The sequence below is a fragment of the Falco punctatus genome, assembly GCF_963210335.1.
Source record: "Falco punctatus genome assembly, chromosome: 6".
NCBI classification, from domain to species: Eukaryota; Metazoa; Chordata; class Aves; order Falconiformes; family Falconidae; genus Falco; species Falco punctatus.
In genome coordinates this window covers 90,573,086-90,594,339 of record NC_137585.1, presented here as the reverse complement: position 1 = coordinate 90,594,339, position 21,254 = coordinate 90,573,086, and the positions used below count along the sequence as shown (strand labels likewise).

The 21,254-nt window shown below is 40.6% G+C and overlaps 2 protein-coding genes across 3 annotated transcripts; one reads left to right on the top strand and one right to left on the bottom strand.

Annotated features, from left to right (window-relative positions):
* Positions 1 to 2,289: 2,289 nt before the first annotated feature.
* On the bottom strand, positions 2,290 to 7,507 carry ALG10 (ALG10 alpha-1,2-glucosyltransferase). 2 transcript variants are annotated; one of them, XM_080394103.1, is made up of 4 exons: positions 7,225 to 7,507; positions 6,189 to 6,386; positions 4,575 to 4,687; positions 3,604 to 3,743 (listed from the first exon to the last, which is right to left on the bottom strand). In XM_080394103.1, the coding sequence occupies exons 1-3, from the start codon at positions 7,387 to 7,389 to the stop codon at positions 4,670 to 4,672; spliced, it is 381 nt and encodes a 126-aa protein (XP_080250229.1). In that variant the 5' UTR covers positions 7,390 to 7,507; the 3' UTR covers positions 3,604 to 3,743; positions 4,575 to 4,669. The 2 variants fall into 2 exon arrangements, with proteins under 2 accessions (XP_080250228.1, XP_080250229.1); XM_080394102.1 differs by lacking the exon at positions 4,575 to 4,687 and having other exon boundaries at positions 2,290 to 3,743; positions 7,225 to 7,495.
* Positions 7,399 to 10,211, top strand: TPRKB (TP53RK binding protein). The gene is made up of 5 exons (XM_080394115.1): positions 7,399 to 7,512; positions 7,711 to 7,941; positions 8,668 to 8,790; positions 9,075 to 9,251; positions 10,091 to 10,211. The coding sequence occupies exons 2-5, from the start codon at positions 7,801 to 7,803 to the stop codon at positions 10,175 to 10,177; spliced, it is 528 nt and encodes a 175-aa protein (XP_080250241.1). The 5' UTR covers positions 7,399 to 7,512; positions 7,711 to 7,800; the 3' UTR covers positions 10,178 to 10,211.
* The last annotated feature ends 11,043 nt before the right edge of the window (positions 10,212 to 21,254 follow it).

Below are 21,254 nucleotides of genomic sequence, written 5' to 3'. Positions count from 1 at the left end.
TAGTTCATCAGCAAAAGTGAAAACATCGCCTTACTCTAAAAATTAATTCTTCTTTCATGTTTTAGTAATTCATGGACTTTCCTCTTTAATTTAAACTTATATCAACTCAGCCTACTTTTAAATTAGCAAAGTATGTTGAGAATAATTTACTCGTAAATTAAAATACATAATTATACTGATAAATCCCATGATAAAATATTATGACATCTTATAATACTGGTTAAAAAAACCCCAACAGTTCACAGACATCTCTCTACATGCAATTGTTCTAGTGTCTTGTGATGTGGAGCTCATTAGAAAGGTACTGTGTTCTAAGTTTGGGGGGACTTTTTGCACACACCTTTCTTTTTAAGAAAAATGCATTAAAATTGTATATATTTAAACTCTGTTCTTTTCACCTGAAACATGGCTGCTAACTCCGTTAAGAGTAAGTACGAAGCATGAACACTGTCTCTTAACAGCATTGGTAACTGAAGGCATTTGGATATCAGTATCAATAGACATGATGGACAAAATGAAAGTGTCTGTGGACTATGTAAGCACAAGCATTCTGGCATCTTGTCAAGCAAGTGAACACCTGCTCCCCTACATAAAGCCAGAAGAAAAAAACAGATCTAGAAGATAATTTGGAATTCTAGCCAGAGACCCACCCCTTCCCATATTATCATTCCCACTCACTCAAGTACTGATGTTTCAGGACACAAACGAAGTTGTGCTAAAACACATAGGCTCTTTACCTTGTTTACTTTTTTTACAGGCATAGTATACAAAAACAAAATTGGAAGCAGAAGGCATGCAGGACTTCCTCTCCCAAATCTGTCATACTAAAAAAAAAAAAAAAAAAAAAAAAAAAATCACAAAACAAGACAATATCCTGGACTGTGAGAACCATGCTGGACTTTTGAAAAAGCAGCCCTTTTCATGTTTCTCTTGTCTCTTCAACTTGATAAAGCAAATAGAGAGTGCTCGAAAACGGCTCTCCCTGTGGTACACACATGATCAACAAATTACCATGCTGGCAACAGGCCAAGAAGCAGTGACCTTGCAAACATCTGGAATTCAATACAAATAAACCTGCTCACTGAAGAGTGGCTTTACAATTTCCTTAGAAGAAACAGGGTTGCAAAGACATTGGACAGGAAAATCTGAGTTAACCACACTCTTCATAGTGTTAGTACAGAGAAGGAATCAGAGCCAGGACATTGATCTGCATACTGTAAAAGAAAAAAAATCAACACAGTACCGATGTGAGTAAATAACTTCACAGTACTGACCTTTTGTGAAACAATTCCATTTCAGAGTGACTGGAGTGGCAATCATATGACGTGTTTGCACAGGTTTGGCTGCAGCATTTTCACTACAGAACAAGAAAGAACTTAAAGGTGCTACACAGTATGTGAAGTTTTGGATTCCCACCCCCCACCCACCCCCCATAATTTAGTTATATTTATAAAACTGCTTAATGGTTAACTTTAAGCGATCAAATATTTTTGAGTCTAATTAAAGTCATGTACTGACAGGAACCATTACAGTTTTCTTTTATTCTGATAACAATGCACTAGATGCTTTAAAAAAAATTATATATATACACATTGTATTTTACCTTTGTAAAACAAAATATATACTTCCTAGTTCCATTAGATTTGTATATATGTGAAAAACATTTTAAAGAACAATTCAGTAATGCCATTTGTATTTCTTTAAGATTACATGTCAAAGATCTTAGAAACACTCAGTGCAACTTGGGAGTGCGCTCATATCCTACCTCAATACAAACCTGTGAACACAGAACCCTCAGGACATAAAAGCCTGATTATTTAAAAGGATATTCATCAGACTGCATTCCACTGTGTAACGACACCTTTCAGTCTGACACAGAAAAATTACTCCCTTTCTAATAGGTCACATTATCAACTGCAATTTATCTTTTGTTGTACAGTAACATTTACTCCCTCAAAGAAGGTACCTGCACACAGCCCCCACTGTATTTTCTAAATATCAGTTTGAAATAAAATTTTCAAAAGGCTCTAATGATTTAAGAGCCTACACTCTATTTGCAAAACTAACATAAGCATTTATTGACAAAAAACCCATGAAAATTCGGTGGGACATAGGTGATTTTGAAAACATTGCATGTTAGTAGTGGTTCACACCCTGACCACTAGCAAATCTACATGGAAGTGGCTTGATCTGAGTACTAAATATGTACCCAGAGGTAAAAAAAAAAGGTTAAACACTGAAATACTTTGTTTTAAAGAGAAACCCCTTAAACATACTTATAAACTGTCAAACCTTCAAGGGCATTTTATTTGATATTTTATTATAATGAAAAATGACTGTAAACATCTCCCTTATTTCACATTAATTACAGAAAGGTGTTCTCAAAGTTCCCCTCATATTGAATTTGTTAATTCCAGGAGCTCATAAATTCAATATATAGGATCTTCATGTTACAACATATCAGAACTGACATTCAGTTGCAAGAATATAAGCAAACAGCTTACTTCCCCAATCACAGCTGGGGAAAAAAAAAAGTCCTTAAATAATGCAAAACATATTGCTTCACTCCAGAGTTCACAGTCCTTAAACAGAACTGGGTTTTCCTAAGGGTATGAAAGATTAAAAAAAAAAAAAAAAAAAACAACACACAACAAAACAAAAAAAACCCACAAACAAAAAACCAAACATCACCACATAAACCTCTGGATTTCATCACTATTTGGCCATTGGAATGTTCTGTTTAGAAAAAGATAAAAAGTTACAGCATTCACAACAATATAAAAAGACAACTCCAGAAGTTGTCTATATAGAGATGGAAATGGAATATTGAGCCTGTATATTAAGAATGGCAAAATAAAGTAACGAAATTCTAGCAATTTTTGAGGAACTGTGACTGCTAATAAACATGTAAAATACATTAAGATCCAGAAGATTGATTTTGATTTTAGCATATCAACAAAACTCCAGCCCGCAAATATGTAGACTGGAACTAGTACATATTTTACAACCTCGTGTCTTTGGAAGACTTTTCTCCAGACGTAAAATGTATAATGTCTGTTATCTGCTAGTAAATACTTATGAACATAGGTAAATTTCCAGATCAGGAATAAAGAGATGACAGCCGTTAAACAGTAATGCACAGGGTGCTTTCGTAATGACAGAAGGAATTTCCTGATTTTAGTAGGTGTCAATAAATGAGGGAATGAAAAAAAGACAGTAAAGGACAGAAAATAGAACAGCTGAGGAAAGTGCAAACAGGCTTCGTGGCTACTTCTGTCACCAACAACTATTCCACCATTGATGAAGACAAAACCAAAGAAAACAGTTACTAATATGATGTATGGCCATGTTAAACCAGTAAGTGTAATTAAGTTTTTAGGTGATACGAGATATGCGATAAGAAACTGCAACAGTCTGATAAAATCTGAAAATGATCCTTTCCGGGAAGAAATCTTTTCATCTTTCTTTTTCTGTAACTCTGTCTTCCAGGCTTCATTTAGCTTCTCTGCAACAACGTTTCCAGCACAAAACACTGTCCACACAATATTTGTCTGACGAAACATGAAGCCACAAAATCCAAGGAGAGCTGAAGTTTTATGGTTACCATAAAGGCACATTAAATAGGCAAAGAGAGTAAAAAATACTGATCCTGGGTCCGTATAATAAAGGAACGTAAAAAAGTAAAGGGTGGGAAACATTGCAAGAGTTAACGCAGACAAGATTCTCAGGAAACCAGACACTGCCTAGAGAAGAAGCAGAAAAATGTGGTTAGCAATGTTCAATACAAAATAAATAAAAACTCAAAAAGTATCATTTTGAGAATTCTATTAAGACAATATAACATTTCTTATGTTCTTTGGCTGCATCCTGCACAAGCATGCATGCTATATTTTTGACAACCTCCGGCTACATTAATGCAGAGTGTCCGACTACACAATGTTAAAATGCAAACAAAAGTATGGAACATTATTGCAGGCAAGTTAAAAATACGGCAATGAAAATACACCAGCTTCTTCCATATGTCAGGTGTTCACATATTTGTGGAATTAAAATCATTGTGGGAGTATAATTGCTTCCGTACCTAGGATGAGAGCTGCACTAATGGGCAAAGAAAAAAAATAAATCAATGTTTTATAGCCCTGCAATCTCATCATCAGATTCTCTTTTATTTGTGAGACAGCAGAACACATCATTCTGTGCTTCTATTCTTGCCTCTTTTGAACACGGTCCACAGAGCAACCAGTTCCAATTTTCTAATCTTTGGTGCAGCTTTTACTGTTTAGTTTATCTACATTATAATTCATGAGTTAGAAAAAACAAACGTTAAAGACGGTAGGAAACAATGCAGTTAGTAACTCCTCCCAATTATCCCACCCACTACACGATACAATGCAATTCACAACATTAAAAAATATTGCATGATGTTTCTGAATGATGTAGCATGGGGTGAAACCTCCAGCCACCAGCTTACAGAAAAAAGGAATAGAGAAAATACTGAATTCAAAGAAGTACCAACAATTCAACTACATTTTCTAATGCTTAGAGAATAGTCATGAAACCTTTTGTTTTCTTACATTTTTATTTCCACCTCCAAGCATAAAATTAAGTGTTCCAAAACTGGAAACAATTTATGGAATTCGACCCAATTCTGTATAGTCTTATCATGTGCTTAAACATGAAAAGCCTCCTGTAAGAAAACACATCAGAAAAAATTTTCTTTATAGTAAAGGAATCCTTCCGTTATCAGGGAACAGGAAAATACGTTGTTATGGTTAAAAGTAAAAGTAAAGAAATTTACTAAACTGAAAGATTTTGAATAGGCCATTAACCACTGAAACAATTTACCGACCGCAGTGGTGGATTCTCCACCGCTTTAAATATACAGTAGTCTTGCATCCAAGTTGAACAGTTAAGGACTGGATAGGTGGAGAGCTAGACAGGTCAAAACTGGCTGGATGGTTAACTTGTCACACTCTACCCAAATGAAAGTAACAACCAGAGTATCACAGGGAGCTATACTGGGACCTGTCCTGTTTAACATCTTCATCAATGACTTGAAGGCAGCGAGAGTACACACTCAAGGCTAAAGGTGACACTACACTGCGGGAACCAGGCAATATGCTGAAGAGCAGAGCTGCCATCCAGAGTGACCTAGACAAACTGGAGGAATGGGGCAACAGAAATACTAAGAAATTCAACAGGACAAATGCAAATGCCTGCACCTGGAATGGAAGAATTCCCCACATTGATACAGGCTGAACATGGGAGTAGATGAGGAGTTGCTGCTCTGTGGAAAAAAGGACCTGGGGATCTTGGTAGATGGCAAGGTGAACATGAGACAGCAGCATGCCCTGTGACTAAGAAACAGCAATGGCCCCCTGGGCTGTATTAACAGCACAGCAGCAGATCAAGGCAAGTTATTATTCCTGTTAACTCTATTTGTTAGGCTGCACCTAGAATAGCACATCCAATTTTGTGCCCTGTGATACAAAAAAAGCATTAGTCAACTGGAGCAATGGCAGAGGGCCACCAAGAGAGCTGGGGGCTGAAGCGCATGCCCTGAGAGGCTGAGGGAGCTGGCCTTGTTCCGTCTGGAAAATGGATGGCTTGAGGGGGACAACCCCCAACAGGTGGCCCCAACCCTGAGCAACCTGATCTGACATCCAGGCTGGCCTGGGTTGGAAGGTGGACCTCCTAAGGTCCCTTCCAGCCTGAACCATTCTCCAATTCTTTCCAGCTTGAATTACTCTCCAGTTCTAAATATTGACATCAAACCTGGTACATCTCCAAAGAACAGATTTTAGTTTAAACACTGCTCACAGGGCTTCACTCAGGATTCAGTGGTTGAAATTCTGTGGAGAGCGTTAAGCAATTCCAACAAGATGAGCATTCAGACCTTTGGACAGTAAGTCTATATGCGTACTAATTTTCAATGGGACTAGTTATAGCTGTGAACAAGAGTGTTTTTAGATAATTGCACCCTGAGGAAAAAAAAAATAAAAAAAGACATAAAAAAAAATAAAAAAAGACATAAAAAAATTTAGGAATGTGACTCCTTGGACAAACTGGGAGTAGTACTTGCAGTTAAATAAAACTGAGGACAGATCACATATGTAGTGAAGTGAACATACACTGAGCCATCAAAATTGCTTGTACAAGCACATACAATTATTCTCCTTTTCTCGTACCTTATTTCTCTGATGGATCTTGAACAGAAGTAAATACAGTAAATAGAAGTTCCCAGCACTGAAAAGGAGGTTAATAAACCTAAGCATCCCCGCAGAGCACACCACGCTTCCCGTCCACCCGAAGAGCCACGCCGCGGGCTTCACTACTCCCACCGAGACCAGGTACAAGCCCGGGAGCGTGGTGATCATGGGGTCCCACTGGAAAACGGAGAGAGAAACAAGGTTACGGAGGTCCTACCACACAAAAAAGGGACCAGCAGTGGGTTACAATACACCATCCCTATCCATGCCCCTTTTTGTTAGCTTGGATGTTTAGCGAATTTCTGGTCTTTGGCGGAAGTTTTTGAACACTTTGCAATCTGCCGAGTGCACCTCTGAGTAATGGAAAGCAGAAACCACTGCTTTCAGTGTACAAGGTGTTTTCAAAGAAAGCACTTTGTACAACAAGAACCACAAACCACAGAATCATTTAGGTTAGAAACGACTTTAAGATTATCAAGTCCAACTGCTAACCCAGGACTGCCAAGTCCACCGCTAAACCATATTGCCAAGCACTGCATCTACACGTTTTTTAAGCACCTGCAAGGATGGTGATTCCACCACCTCCCTGGGCAGCCTGTTCCAGTGCCTGACCACCCTTTCAGGGAAGAAATTTTTCCTAATATCCAACCTGAACCTCCTGTGGCACAGCTTGACGCTGTTTCGTCTCGTCCTGTTGCTTGTTATCTGGGAGAAGAGACCGACCCCCCCTGCCTACAGCCCCTGTCAGGGAGGTGCAGAGAGCAGTGAGGTCCCCCCTGAGCCGCCTCCTCTCCAGGCTGAACCACCCCAGCTCCCTCAGCTGCTCCTCACAGGGCTTGTGCCCCAGACCCTTCACCAACTTTGTTGCCCCTCTCTGGACACACTCCAGCGCCTCAATGTCTGTCTTGCACTGAGGGGCCCAAAACTGAGTTATCTTTCCAAAGCGCCCGGGCCGTTCACAGAAATCGCCGACCCTGACCGGCAAACGCGAGCCGGGCCGGCTCCCGCGCAGCACCTGGAGGAAGCGGCCGTGGCAGTAGGCCTGCGCCTGGGGGACGTGGAAGGCCTCGTCCATGTAGGGCCCGCGCTGGCGGCGGTTGATGGCCGCGAAGAGCAGACACGACAGCAGGAAGGCGCCGCTCATGGCGGCGGAGAAGCCGTAGGCCTCGGAGCGATCCATGCCGCCGCCGTTGCCGCCGCCGCGCCGGCCGGAAAGGGCCCGCCCTTCCGGGAAAGGCTGGGCGCAGGGAGGCGGGGCCTGGCAGCGCGGGGCCGCGGCGGAGGCGCTCGCCGAGCGGCGGCGGTGAAGGCCGGGGGGGGCGCGGCGGCGGTGAGGGCCGGGCCGGACCGGGCCGGGCCGGGCGGGAGGAGCCAGGCGGCGGCGGTGGCTCCTGGCGGCGCGGAGGGGCGAGCGGCGCGGCGGGCCGGGCGGAGGGGCGGGCTGCCTGGGGCCGCCGTGTGCGGGTTCCCCCTCAGGAGGCGTTGAAATCCCCCTGTGCAGGGTCACCGCGATCGTGCCTTGTGCGGGCGAGGGGCGGGCGCGCCTGTGTGAGCGCCGCTGCGGCGGAGGCCGCGGGCCCGGCGCGGCGCCATGGACCTCACGCACCGGCTGGAGCTGTTCCCGGGCTGCAGCGTGACCCTCCTCCTCTTCAACCACGTGAAAAACGCCGCTGCGCTGAGGAAAGGAGCCATGGACGGGTCCATTGAAGGCGCGTTAATAAACCCCGCCATGGTGAGCGAGTGCCTGTGCCGGCCGGTCTGCGGTGCTGCGGGACCGCGGCGGAGGCGGCGTGGAAATAAATCCTCCGCTGAGGGACCCTGCGAAAAACGGGGCGCAATCCCCTCACACCAGCTGCCATACACCTGCTTCGCTTTCTCTGCACAAATGCCCCTGCTTCGACTGCATTACGGTGTCGCACAAAGCGAGGGTTCCTCTGTGCAAGGGAAGGAGCCTTGGCAGGGTTGGCCAGAGCAACTGTCACCTTGATTGCCTTCACGCCCTGCTTGGTGGAGCTGTTTGGAGCTTCCACCTGTAAAAAGTAGTACTAATTGCTTAATGCTGTCCAAAATATACTATTTGGAGCCTTTGTTCTGGTTTAAACCTGTAACTAGTTTTTGAATGTAGTCTTATTTTGTTAGAATCAGCAAAGCGGTGATGCAGGAAGAGGGGGGGGGAAATAATCTGATCAGACAGAGGATTCATTAAAATGATTCTTTTTTCAAAGATTTCAGTAACCTGATTGAGAGAGTGTAATCTTTATGTCACATTTTACCCCATGCAGGAAATAATCACATTGACTTTGGAAGAGCAAGAATTGCTAGAATAGCTAGCAGAATACCGTTTTGCTCACTTCTACGATTGCAGACTTGGGCTATCGAAATTATGGGGTCACAGTTTTTTCAGAGTTCAAAACAGTATGTTAAATTTCCATTTAACTTACTCTGTTGTGTTTTACAGGTTGTAGATCCTTTTCAAGTTCTTGTGGCGGCCAACAAAGCAGTTCATCTATACAAGATAGGTAAAATGAAGACCAGAACTCTCTATGCAGAAATTATTTTCAGCCTTTCACCAAACAACAATGTAAGATTTACTGAATAAATGTCTTTTTTTGCCAGAGAAGCTTATTAACATCCATGCAGCCAAACTAAATACATGCATTCACTTTACGTGGCTACTAACAGAAGCTACTGTTAGTTTAATAGCACTAACATGCTGTTCTCTCTTGTAGCTTGTCAGAATTCCATTAATGTAGAACATGTGTCAGTTTATACTCCTGCTTTATTTTGATCCAGTAACTGAAAAGGTTGCTTATATGTAGTGAGAAAGTGTTTTGTAATATTCTGATGTTTTCCATCTTTTATTAGATTTCAGATGCATTTAAAAAGTTTGGCATTTCAGACAGTGACACAGCAGTACTCATTGTTCTGGTTGTGGACAGAGAAAAAACTGTAAATCTGGAAGATATTGCATCTCAGGTAGAAGGCCAACAGGTTTCTCTAGATGAACTCCCCCAGCTAACAGACACTGCCAAAGTTAAAAAGGTATGTAGCCAAAAGAAATGACTGGCGTAGAGAAAACATATAGTTTATTTAGTTGTCTGATGAAATATCAATGGACATAAGAAACTTAGGGTCTGTATTTCTTTAACACAACCGGAAACTTGTTTTAAGTGAACCTTGATTATTTCTTTCTTAAATATTTTTTTTTACTTGAAAAAAGTTCTAGTTGCCACACCCTGACATCACAAATTTTAAGTCTTCAAATTCTTAACATTGTCGGGAAGTCAGAACATCAAAATAAATTCCAGATTGCTGCCTACCATTCAGGCACTTCTGCTTCCTGTTTTCTCAAGCGAATATCAATTTACTTAAAAATAACATTTTTAGTCCTGAACAGTTTCATAATCTTAAGCACATAAATAGTCCCAGCATGGGTGGCTAAAATAAAAATGTGTTGATTAGCTGCTAGGAGTGTGTTAGGGAATGTGTGCTTTTAATAGATTACCATATGCTAGTTAGGTATCTTGAAGCATATGTGTTTCACTTGATAAAGTTCAAGTAACTTCAGTCATCTTGATCATGTCCTTCAAAGTAATGATGGGAGACAATCAAATTGGACAAATCATAGCATATTACATGTGGAGCTAAAAAGGCTGCTTTCATTCAATTTCTTAGCTTTCCTTTATGTCTTGCAGTTTCAGAACTTGCTTGGTTCCTTAGTCCCAATTTTCTCTTGCAGTCATGCCAAGACAGGAATTTCCAATTTAAAAAGTGGGGGAGAGGGGGAAATCTTTTCTTGTGTACACGGTTTTGGAAGATACGTGATCACTTTTTTCTTCCTTATATAGCTTTTATTTTTTTCTTGTTCTTTTTTTCTGCAGATGTACAAAATTACTCCAGAAGAAGAAAAAATTGGCACCTTATTGGATAGTATTGTTTGCAGAATGTCAACTAAAGATGTTTTATGAAAATGTGGAAATAAATTCTTTTAAAGGAAAAAGAGGGCTTTTTAAGATGTAAAAACACTTCATTGCAGTTCGTCTTGTGTTTCAGAGAAAGTGGTACTGAGTACTGAGTAGTTTGATGACATCTGAGCTTTAACCATAAATGAGCAGGCTTTGATATGGGGGCAATCTGAGCAGTGTTCTAAGCACAAGAGAGCAACTCTGCTGTGCAAAGCAGAATTTGCCATTGGAATTTCTGTCCAATTTCTTAACAAGAACTTTTGCCAGTACCTTAAGACGACCATAAACAGAAGGCTTGGAAATGTGTACTTATGTTGCTCTTTCATCCAATGTCTTGCTAGCCCCAGATAGGATTCAAACATTGTAAGTCATTTTTACTAACCTTGCCTTGATTTATTTTGTTTGGCACCCCTGATGAATACTAACTGACGATACTACTGCCAAAAAAGGTGTCTCTGTGGCATGAAGTATTGCTGATGGACTACAAAAAGGAAAGTTTCCATAAAGAATCAGCAGTGCCTCCCTCTTCCTGCCAATGGGATAGTCACTGCCCACCCTTTGGGAACTGGGAGGGGCGGGAGGGTCACCATGACAGCCAGGTGCAGGCAGAGTGGAGCTGGGACGTGTAGAACAATGAACAAGGTCGGCGTGTATGAGACGATGCTGTGGTGGTGGTAGCACCTGACAGTCCGATATCATCAGTACGGTGTACTGCTGGGGTACTGGTGTTTTGTTGTGGTGCTTCAGTATTGGCATTAAAGGGTAATGAGAAGTGCTTTTACTTTGTAACACTGAGTTATGCATGATGATGTTGACTTCCTAGGACCTTGTTCCAGGTACAAAATTCACAGAGAAATTTGCACCATAGGTCTGTTCGCTTAAATTGTTGGTAAAGCTTACATAGCATTCTGAAAGGATCATTGCACTCGTTAAACCAGTGTCAGGAAAGGCCATCAAAGGGAACTAAAAAGAATATTGATTTCTAATAGTCACCAGGTCCAACAGCCCTGCGTGAGTATCATTTAATCACATGCAGGCATCTTGTTTAAGAAAAATTACTGTCCTAATTAGGTAGAAATCCATACTGATTGTTACTGTTATGCGGTATTGTTTTTCTGGTACTTGTGTAAAACTGTGTATCTGTGCCCATTTTTGGTGGTTTTTTCCCTAATGTTCTCTGAGCTATTACGATTTGTGTACTTAAAAGATATTTGAAAGAGTACGCCTCAGATTCTTACACATAGTGTTTGGGAACACAAAATAGATTTTGGGGGAGAGGCAAGTCTGAGTTAGAGTTGAAATGTTCTCCGCTACAGCAAACAGACCAGCAAACTGATACATAGACCTAGTATTGTCTGTGTTTCTGTGTTTAATATGGAAATCGCTAGCTTTTGTTTTGCATTTTGATTTTGGTTGTATTTTCCCTTGATTAAAACACAGTAGTACAAATACCGTCCTTTCCCTTCATTAAAGCATAGTAGTACAAATACCGTCCTTTTCTAACCAACCAAACCAATGGCAAAATACTTGCCAAGTACCAAAGGCATTTACAAGGTTTATCAAAAGAAATTGTTCAGGAGAAATGGCTGTGCTGATTTCTTGTTTTAAAGATGGTTTTACAGAATGTATCATCCTCTCCGAAGGGAAACATGAGGCAGTAGTAAAAAATGGAGCTTGGAAGGGCGTGAGCCTTTTGAAATATAATGTGTAACATCAACATGTGAGAATGACCATGGAAAATAAAAGACTTGCTTTCCTTTTCTGATAGTCCATTCGGTACATGGAGAATATCATCAGATTTGTTGGCTGAACTGCTGACGTTAGTTTTGGTAGCTTAAAATAACAGCAGACGGGTATGCTTAAACCACAGCCTTTTTTGAACATGAGTAAAACATCAGTCTGTTCTGTTTAATATAGGAGAATAATAAAAAGATCACTGTGTAACAATTGGTACAGAAGTTACAAACAGAAATAGTCTTTTTCATCAGTGTAGAAACAGTAAATAGTTTGTTACTGTTGACAGGAGTTAAATTATGAAATTGTGATTTACTGTGCCACCCAAATGAGCTGTTTTCATGGGTACTGTTACTGGAAATCGTTTCGGGAGCTGAAGCCTCCATAGTATCATTCAGTCAGGCAGATTATTTGGGTCTGTTGACAGTGAAGACTATGCCATTGCCCTGCCAGACCACAGTTTTCCCATAGTCCTAGTTGCATCATCTTAAGTTAAACAAATTATTTACAAAAAAATGGTAATAAATGTAGATTTTTTTGACCCTCCAAAGTTATGCTTGTCTTTCTGAACACATTAAAAAATAGTAAATGTGGACCTACAAGGTTACTGTTAAATCAACCACCATTGTTTTCCAGCAAAGCAAAAGTTTAGGGCAAAAAGACAGGTTTTTCAATAAATTTGTTCTGCTGCTGTCTCCTCTGAGCTTTCATACCTCATCTCCTCTATCACAAGGTGGAAGAGCGGAAGCTGAAGCATTTTCAATACCTTATTTGGATCTCCAGTGCTTCAGAGTCTTGATTATACCTGCAGGATTTATAAATTTAACAACCAAGTCCAAAAGTATGGTGTGTGGTCAGTTGTTCTAGCTCTTTTTTGGTTGTTGTTTTTTTTTTATTTATTTTTAGATGGGGTCATACATTTGGGGTTTTTTTGTCTGTGCTGCCTTTTTAACGTTGTGTATATGACAAAAACTGAGCAAAACCAGCAGCCTGTGCTTCTGAAAGCCAATGACAAAAACCTCATCCACCACAGAACTCGCTCTCCTGCTTGAATAGTTTGCAGTACATTAGTTTCTTATGAAAAAAGCCACAAACAAACAAAAACACTCCAAAAAAATAAAGAGACCAGGTCAGCAAGAAAGAGACTGTACAAAGCTATCTTTTACAATGGACTTTGTAATATGCAGTAAAGCCAGCAGGCTGTTGCTGTTTGAGTCAAAGACAGTTTGCAAGCTTTCAGCTCAGGTAGTTCTGATGCATGTCCAAACTGCTGGCCTGTCCATCACAGAACAGGTATCCCTCTGGGCGTGCCGCAGGAATGGGGAAATGTACTCAAGGAAAACTTGCCCACCCTGTCATGACGGAGGCGGTCATCCTTCCCTCGGGGTGGGCATCCAGTAGCACACCAGGATTTGCCAGCAGCCCTCAACTGCGGGCTGGTGCGTGTCTCCCGGTTGGGGGAGTATATGTTTGGCACATGGCAAATCTCTACGGTGATGTGAAAGGGACAGTCAGAGGTTCTGCAGGGAAAAAGAGAAGCAGAGGGTAGGCTGCCTGGCATCAGGATGAGTCCTGAGTGCTCTGCTGCCACATCTGCAGGCCACCATGATGAAGGTGGCAGCAGAAGCGATGCAAGTTCACTGATCTGGCAGCTCAATTTATGAGCTGTAGCCTGTGCATCTCTGAGCTGTGTGTTTAGTATTAGTGAAATATGTGTTTCTAAAAGCTATGTACGTTAGAACAAGAGCCAGTCTGATCTACAAAATCTTAAGCAAAGGCAAAGTCCACGTTAGCAGTCATTGAGCTGTTCCAGGAGTGAATTCCCCTCACTGTTAAGTGTGCCTCCCTCCCCAGCTCTGTTCACTGGCTTCCTTCCTTCTGTCATCCTGAGATGCTTTTACCTGTCTGCTTTTACTTCCAAAGCCCTTCACAGTTCACATTGGTCTCCTATAGCCTCAGCTTACCCTTTTGCCTTGTGTTTTCAAAGCAGCACCTGCAGGCCTCCTTCTGTGCCTACGTCAGCTAGGGGAATCTCCCTTTACCCTTTTCAAAATGAGTGATTATTCAGTACCACTCTTTGATCCATTGTCAAAATTCCCTCTCTCCTGCAAAAGCTTTGACGACTGTAAGTTTCCAGCATGCTGAGGCCATTGCCTATCATGCAGCCCCAATTGCCTGGGTTTTTTCGTACTACTGTCAGAATGTCTAAATCCCTTTCTCTTGTTGTGCACTTCAATGATAACGTTACAAGGGAAGGACCATCCTTTTGCTTTCACTTGCAGTATTAGTTCATGCTATATGGTTTATGACTGGGGTCCCTACCTCCTATGACAACGTATTTAATGTGCTAATCATCCATTTTTTTATTATTATTCCTTTGTATGCTGTTCTTCAGAGAGCATCATCAAAGCTTTGCTCCCATGTTAAAGCATGACGAGGAGGTATCTTAGCAAGGGTGTTTGCCCAAGTCAGGTAACACTGGCAGAGTGCTGCACAGATACCGGAACGCTGATTCCAGCACCCACACCTGCCCCTGGAGAGCTGACACAGGCATCTCTGGTGCTACCCTGTGCTTTGTAAACACTCCTTGAGGTATGCCACGTAGGTCTTTCCAGAAACATTTGCATTTATGTAGCCCTCCTGATTATGGATGGATACCAAAATGGGGTAGACGACACTTGGAAGAATTGTGTTGCCTACAGGTACTTTGTAACTACAAACATATATCTGTCTGTTCCTAAGTGTTCAAAATGTCGTGCAGCTCTTCTCTGTTGGACATTGGGTTTTAGTTTAGGCAATGATGAAATCTGGGGGTTAAGCTGAGTTTAAGCTCCAAAGGCTTGGACGACTCTTCCCAATGGCCACTGCCCCTCAAGAGTTGCCAGTCCATTAACCCAAGCTCATCAGGAGTAGACAACCATATAATTAACAAAGAGTTTAACAGAGACTGCCAACTGGCAGTATTTCCAGCAAGTTTGCAGGTTTTCTGATTGGAGTTACTTCCCTGAAAAAGTGAGAGTATGGAATGTCGCCCATCAAGGTTGGGCTGGTGTATGTAGAGGTTGTTACTGCCATGAGGTATTAATGAATTACGGAAAAGCAAGCAGCACTTGAGGATGAATTAAATATATTGGTACAAGATTGAAGACTGAGCCAGGTGGTTCTGCAACAAAGGATGCTTACAAATACAGTTTATTTCATGGTTTTATTCCTGAGTTTATAAAAGCATTACTGTAAGTTAAAAATACACAGATGCCAGTCCCACATAAACTCTCTTCAGCAACAGAGATGAGAATTTGACTTGTTCGGAGGTCTTCCTTTGCCTGAAGGACAGCTGCTTTTATTGACTTTTTTCTTCCTGTGTTGTTGTGACATGGCAGATTATTTGCCTGCTTACAGTGTGTGTTTTACCATGGACAGGTGATCTTAGCAGAGGTAGAGACTGGACAACTTCAGTTCAAAAATGGAAAGCTGGGGTAGATATACAAAACACTGACCAATAAAAACATAAGTTGAACTCTTCTTACTAGCATATTGTGCTTAAAGTTTCATATACATGCGAAAGGTAATCTAAACACGTGTACAGTGCAAACAGGTATATTCATGTTCTGTACATTCCCTATTAAATTACTTCACAGATTCAGTTCCACAAGTAGCAATAGTTTAAGCAGTTAAGGACACTGCAATATGCTGAGACCATTATTTTTTTTACCTCCTGAGTATAGATAATCGACACAAATATTCCTTTAAATATTTGACAAAGAAAGCACGTTGCTGCTAGAAGGACGAATCCTTTCTTGACCAGGCTCCCCAAATTGCCGTTAGAAGGATCATGACAATCACTGTGTAAAGGGTATGGACTGTAGCAAGATCATCTCCGTGCTGGTGCTTGAACGCAGAGGTGCTGTGCCAGTTCTCACTTTTGTTCCCATGGGTTTTCTGTCTGTGAGCACGGAGAGAATGTATCCTGCCATAACAACAAGCAAGATCAAGATTAAAATTTATTCTTTTTTATTAACATTTCAATAGTGTTTATAATGAAGTCCTGAGTGTGCATTGTACCATTGACTAGATTTGGGAAAAAGCTCTTCAAACTGGATGGGGCTAATCAAGTAATTTCCATAATTGGAAATGCAAAACATCTACCGGCCACTTGGTATTTCTCTCCCACTGACAGGCAGAGAGACTGGGTATGGGCTTGTTAGAGGACGCACAGTGCTCTTACTCTTCACTGTTGATACAGATCAGTTGTATGAGAAAAAACATACCCTTTCATTTCACATATTATGAAAATGCCAGGGTTTTAAAAAAATTAGTAGTTTCCAAAGCTTTAATCCATGGGAATAAGCACAGTATATGCTATATGAACTTTGCATCCTGCTCTGATAATGTGTTTATATCTCTGCTCTTCAGAGGGGACTTCCCTCGGCATTCTGTGTCAAGGTGAAATTCATTATCCAAAGATAACAATCAGGAGTAACTACACAAAGTGTATCTGCAGAATTCTCTGGAGTAACATTTTACATTGCTTTGCCACCTTTCCCAAACGGTTTGAGAGTAGAAGTGTAAGCCTGTGGTAACTGACCTCCAGTTACTGTTAGCTCCACTGAAAATTGCCTCCTAAGACCCACTGGGCCTGCTGCTTTTTTTTTTGAAGAGAAAAAATTGTTGAATGTCCACAATTTCATCTGGACTGGAATGCCAAAAGGAAATCAATCAGCTTGTGATTTTCATGTAGCTTAGGAAGGGGTCTGAGAAGTATTAGATGTATTACAGCCTGGTTCATGCATATTCCTGCTGTTATTATCACAGAAGAGTAAGAGTTACCAAAAATGTTACCACAGATACAGCTTAGAAGTAAAGAGCTTTTAAACACAAATTATATTTATATACTTATGAACATTTGGAATAGAGCTGTCAAAACCAATTCATTAAAAATGAAAGACTACGAAGTGCACTCTGCAAAAGGAAATTAATTAATAAAACAGAAGTTCTGCAGCTGAGATTTTACAGAAAGTAGTTGCAGAATTACAAATACACATTTAACATTCGTATCAGGACAAGGGCTACCTTCTATCTAGTGTAACTGCAAATCAAGTAACGCAGTTCATGGTCATCTGGCAGCACCATGTGAAGACCATGACAGGAATATTCTGTCAGTAGTTTCCTTTCCTGTTGCTACCTGAGGGGAATGCAGTATGTGCAGCTTACCTCCTGGAAGCATTCATGGTGTTTTGGTGATTGGATTCCCAATGCGTCAAATTTCTTCTTGCAGAGAGGAAAAGCTCCTTTTTTATCCTCGTTTCTGTGCACAAAAGGGGAAAATCTTCACTCAGTACCAACAAAAATCATCTTTCTTCCAAGCCCACCAACTTGACCAATGCTATCTGGCAGCACTTGATATGTGTCAATCAAAGTTCTCAAATTACTGGTTTTCTAAAGCTGATTTTGACATAGTTCTTCAAGAAATTCCCTGGAGCAGCTCACAAGGCAAGTAATGAGTAATCCCAATGACTGGCTTCTTTTAGGTGCTGGGATCCCTTCTTATAAACAGTAGCTCACTGCTAAAGTGTTGCCAAATTCATAGCAACACAAGTACTGCACAGATGGAGGGTGCTAGTGATGAAAAATGCAGGATGAGCTGTAACTCAGAACTACTTTCTATTAGATCACAGGCTATTTTGGCATAAAACTTAGTTCCTTTCTACAATTGAAATTCGTTTAACTTGCCTGGAGTGAAATTTCAAGCCACCATCACTTAAACGTGCTCTAATGTTCCAACATTTCCATGAAAAAGTAGATGACTTCTGCAATAATATGTTGAATTTTATAACATAAATCATATTCAATAAGCAGTATATCAGCACAAAATAAAGCATTTGGACATTTAGGGTTAGTAAGAAAGTCACATCTATCCTATTCTTCCCTGACCATCTGGAGCCATTAATTAACAAGAGGTTGTGCCAATGCAGAAGTTCTCTCACAAGTTGGGCATTGCATGATTAGCTGGGTTAATGGTGGTTTTAGTATAATAAATCCAATGGTCCAGTAACTATTTGTAGGGCTCTTAAATAAACATATTTGTAGTTTAGAAGAACAGGCCAAAGCCCTTCTTTCCCAAAACAAAAACATACTTGCATCATCTTTAAACTGTCAAAAAAACCTAACCCCAAACCCAACATTATTTCTCATTTAATTGTTACTTTAAAGTTATTGTCACATATAATTGCTGTTAAGATAAACCTGAACTTGTAGTCCTGGTGCATTTTGCCTTTTCTTCACATACCATTATGTTTTTATATAAATACATTTGGTTCCTTTAGTTTAGTAAAACAATTAGCAATTTCCAAATGTGCCTTGGGATATCACTTACACTCCAGAAAATTAAGACTGAAGACTAAGCTTGTTTACTTATACTCTCAGCAGTCTTTTAATTTCATCAACATCATGACTGTTTTACAGAAACTGATTTGAGTCTCCATTTCCATTAAGCAAACTGGTTACAAGTCTAGTACGTCAGTATGCATTTCAATAGAACTGCACTTGCTGTTTACTTCTAATGGCTAAGTAAAACTGTGTCAATGAAATCAGTGGAGCTACTGAGGACGTGATACCATTCTTCATTATTAGTAATATAGTAGATATAGAAAAATAGAAATATTACAATGACCTGGAGGAAGAAATTTGGACATCAGTAAAGAATTACTGACTTGAATCACTTCTAGCTTTTTCAGACCTAATCCTTAGAATATAGGCAGCTACAACTTTTGGATTCTGTTTTCTTAAATAACATCTGCAGAGTGGTAGGTGGTGCAATAAAAGCTGTCCAGTGTCTTTTTCCTGTATTTTTTTAGTTTTCTTTCTACAACTTTTCTGTTTCAGTCCTAGGATCTGTAGCACTTATGGCCTGTTTGCTCCTTTCCCCATTAGTTTCATCTTGTTTTTCTGTTTCTTACAGACACTTTCACTTTTTGACTGAACTAAGCAAAAGGAGGTATGTGCAAGCCTCATCTTAAAAGTATGAGATTGTAGATTTTTGGTCATATAATACACTCTTGAGATCTCCCAACTTTATTCTTCTATCATTATTTTCTTTGTGGAATATCATCCTTTATCATGCACATGGACCCTTGCTCATCTTACTGAAAAAAAATTGCTGTTGAGCTATTAGTGGGACATTCTATAGGATAAAGCCATGCTAGAAAAGAGCAGTAAAAGTATAGAATTGAAATTGTTACATCAGTAATAGTAATTGAAGGATCCATGAGAAAAACACAGAAGAGAACAGCTTTAAAATCCTGAGATAAAAAGCTGGAAGATAGACACCCTGTAACAATGACGGTTGGCCTGTTTTTCCAGCAATGAAGTCTGACGCTTCCCCACTGGACTGACCACTTCCAGCCAGGAGGGACACCTGGGGTGATGGTGAGGGAGGAAAAGTGGGAGGTGAGCATGTTAATATTCAGCCTAGTAGCCTATTTGTCCCAGCCATTTACTGTGCATATTAGCTAATAAATGGGATACCTGCTATATACTCAAGTGGCATATATACTGCTTGCATAGCCCCATGTACCCAGGTACCATAATATGTGGCCAAGTAGAGAAAGGGTTACAAAATATTTTGTCTATATGAAAATAGACAGGTCATTTTTAACCATTCTTATCCAGTGGCTAAATTCCAATCCAGTGATTGTTAAACCATCCCCAAATACCCACAATACATCACTCAACTGCAGTTTCTAAGGCCATGCATCTATTAAATGAAAACCTAAGCACTGCACAGCATTAAATGTCAGAAGAAATAGAGGAGTGGTGTTTTCCTGTTACTTACTGACATGGGTCTACTTTAATATCTATCAGTCAGTCCTTGTTAATTCACAGTAGTGATATAAAGAACGAAGTCAAAATTTCTTAGTGACTGAGTATCCTTTATTGGCAGCGCTGGATGCACAGGGGATCCTTCCACCTAACGTGCATGTCTAAAGTAACCAATTATCTTACATTTATACAATGAAACAATTAATATTCAATTAATGCCTATACATATTCATTACATAACCCCGCCTACTCTCGCTTCATATGTTAATTACCTTTTCAGTCCTTTGTGCTTGCACAAATTCCTCCAAGAATTGTGGGCAGGGGTCTTCAGGACATGGGCGGTGGCCTCTGGGAGGAAGGCCGTAGGTCTTCCATGTCATGGTCTACTTTTCACCTTTCGTCTGGTATGTGATGATCTTGCAAGTCTGCAGTGTTCTTATCGGACTGAGCTAATTTATGACCTTGTCGACCATCTGTTTCTTCTGCTTGTTTCTTTTAGTCACTCCCTCTGGATAACTTATAAACAGGCCCCTTGCTAGAGAAAGTTAAAGAAAGAGAAACAGACTCCTTCTTTCATCAGTTATTTCATTAATTATTTCTTTCAAACTATGGTTACATAACCCAATTACTATACCTACATCCTTTGAGCAAATATAAGTTCTTAGCCTTGGTACAGGGCTGTACGGAGAATTTCATAGTAGCTTTTGTTGTGCAACTACTAGTTTCATTTGAAGATATTTCTTATATTCATTATATTTGAACTATAAGGTTTATTCTATCCAAAAGTGAATTCATACTGATATGGAGAAATAGTGTGAAATGGGGACGATGGACATCGATTGTGATTGTATATGTCTGCTCAAGGAATGTGGGTATGGTGACTAGTCATGGGTGCGGTGTCTGGTCACATAGGCACACAGCCTTGAGGAGACAACTACAGTTTTGAGGAGATGCCTGCCCCTCTTCCTCTAACAAAGGGCAGACGGGGAGACCCTGCCCTTCTTCCTCTAACAAAAGGGGCTATTTAAAAGAGAATGAGAAAAGATGAGAGACATTCAAATGCTATCTAGAAGGAGGGAGTGCTAAGTCTCCTTGCTGGAGAAGATTGGATGGTCACAAGAACATGAATCACCTACAAACCTGCAAGACCACCACATTCCAGGCAAAGGACTGATAAGCTAATTAACATACGAAGCCGGGTTTAGGTAACAGATATGTATAGGCGTTAATTGAATATTCATTTGTTTCATTGTATAAATGTAGGATGGTTCGTCACTTCAGGTATGCACGCTTGTGGAGGAGCGATCCCCCGTGCATCTGCGCGCAATAAACATACCTACTTTATAACTTTCGAGTTATAGAGTCAAATTCCGCACGTCAATACAATATCTGTAGCTGGGACTGACATCCAAGAATCTTGCTATTCAGTGTGTCAGCTGAGGAACCACTACATACCCCTTTCGGTGCAGCTGAGTTACTATTGACAATCACACCCAGAGAAGGAGTGGAGGAACCAAACGGAGCCGTC

Coding starts and splice junctions, on each gene's coding strand:
- ALG10 (XM_080394102.1), bottom strand. CDS start 7,389: ATGGATCGCTCCGAGGCCTACGGCTTCTCCGCCGCCATGAGCGGCGCC. Junction 6,387..7,224: donor GCCACGGCCGCTTCCTCCAG/GTGCTGCGCGGG, acceptor TCCGTTTTCCAG/TGGGACCCCATGATCACCAC. Junction 3,744..6,188: donor AGATCCATCAGAGAAATAAG/GTACGAGAAAAG, acceptor CTTCTTCTCTAG/GCAGTGTCTGGTTTCCTGAG.
- TPRKB (XM_080394115.1), top strand. CDS start 7,801: ATGGACCTCACGCACCGGCTGGAGCTGTTCCCGGGCTGCAGCGTGACC. Junction 7,942..8,667: donor CGTTAATAAACCCCGCCATG/GTGAGCGAGTGC, acceptor TGTGTTTTACAG/GTTGTAGATCCTTTTCAAGT. Junction 8,791..9,074: donor GCCTTTCACCAAACAACAAT/GTAAGATTTACT, acceptor ATCTTTTATTAG/ATTTCAGATGCATTTAAAAA.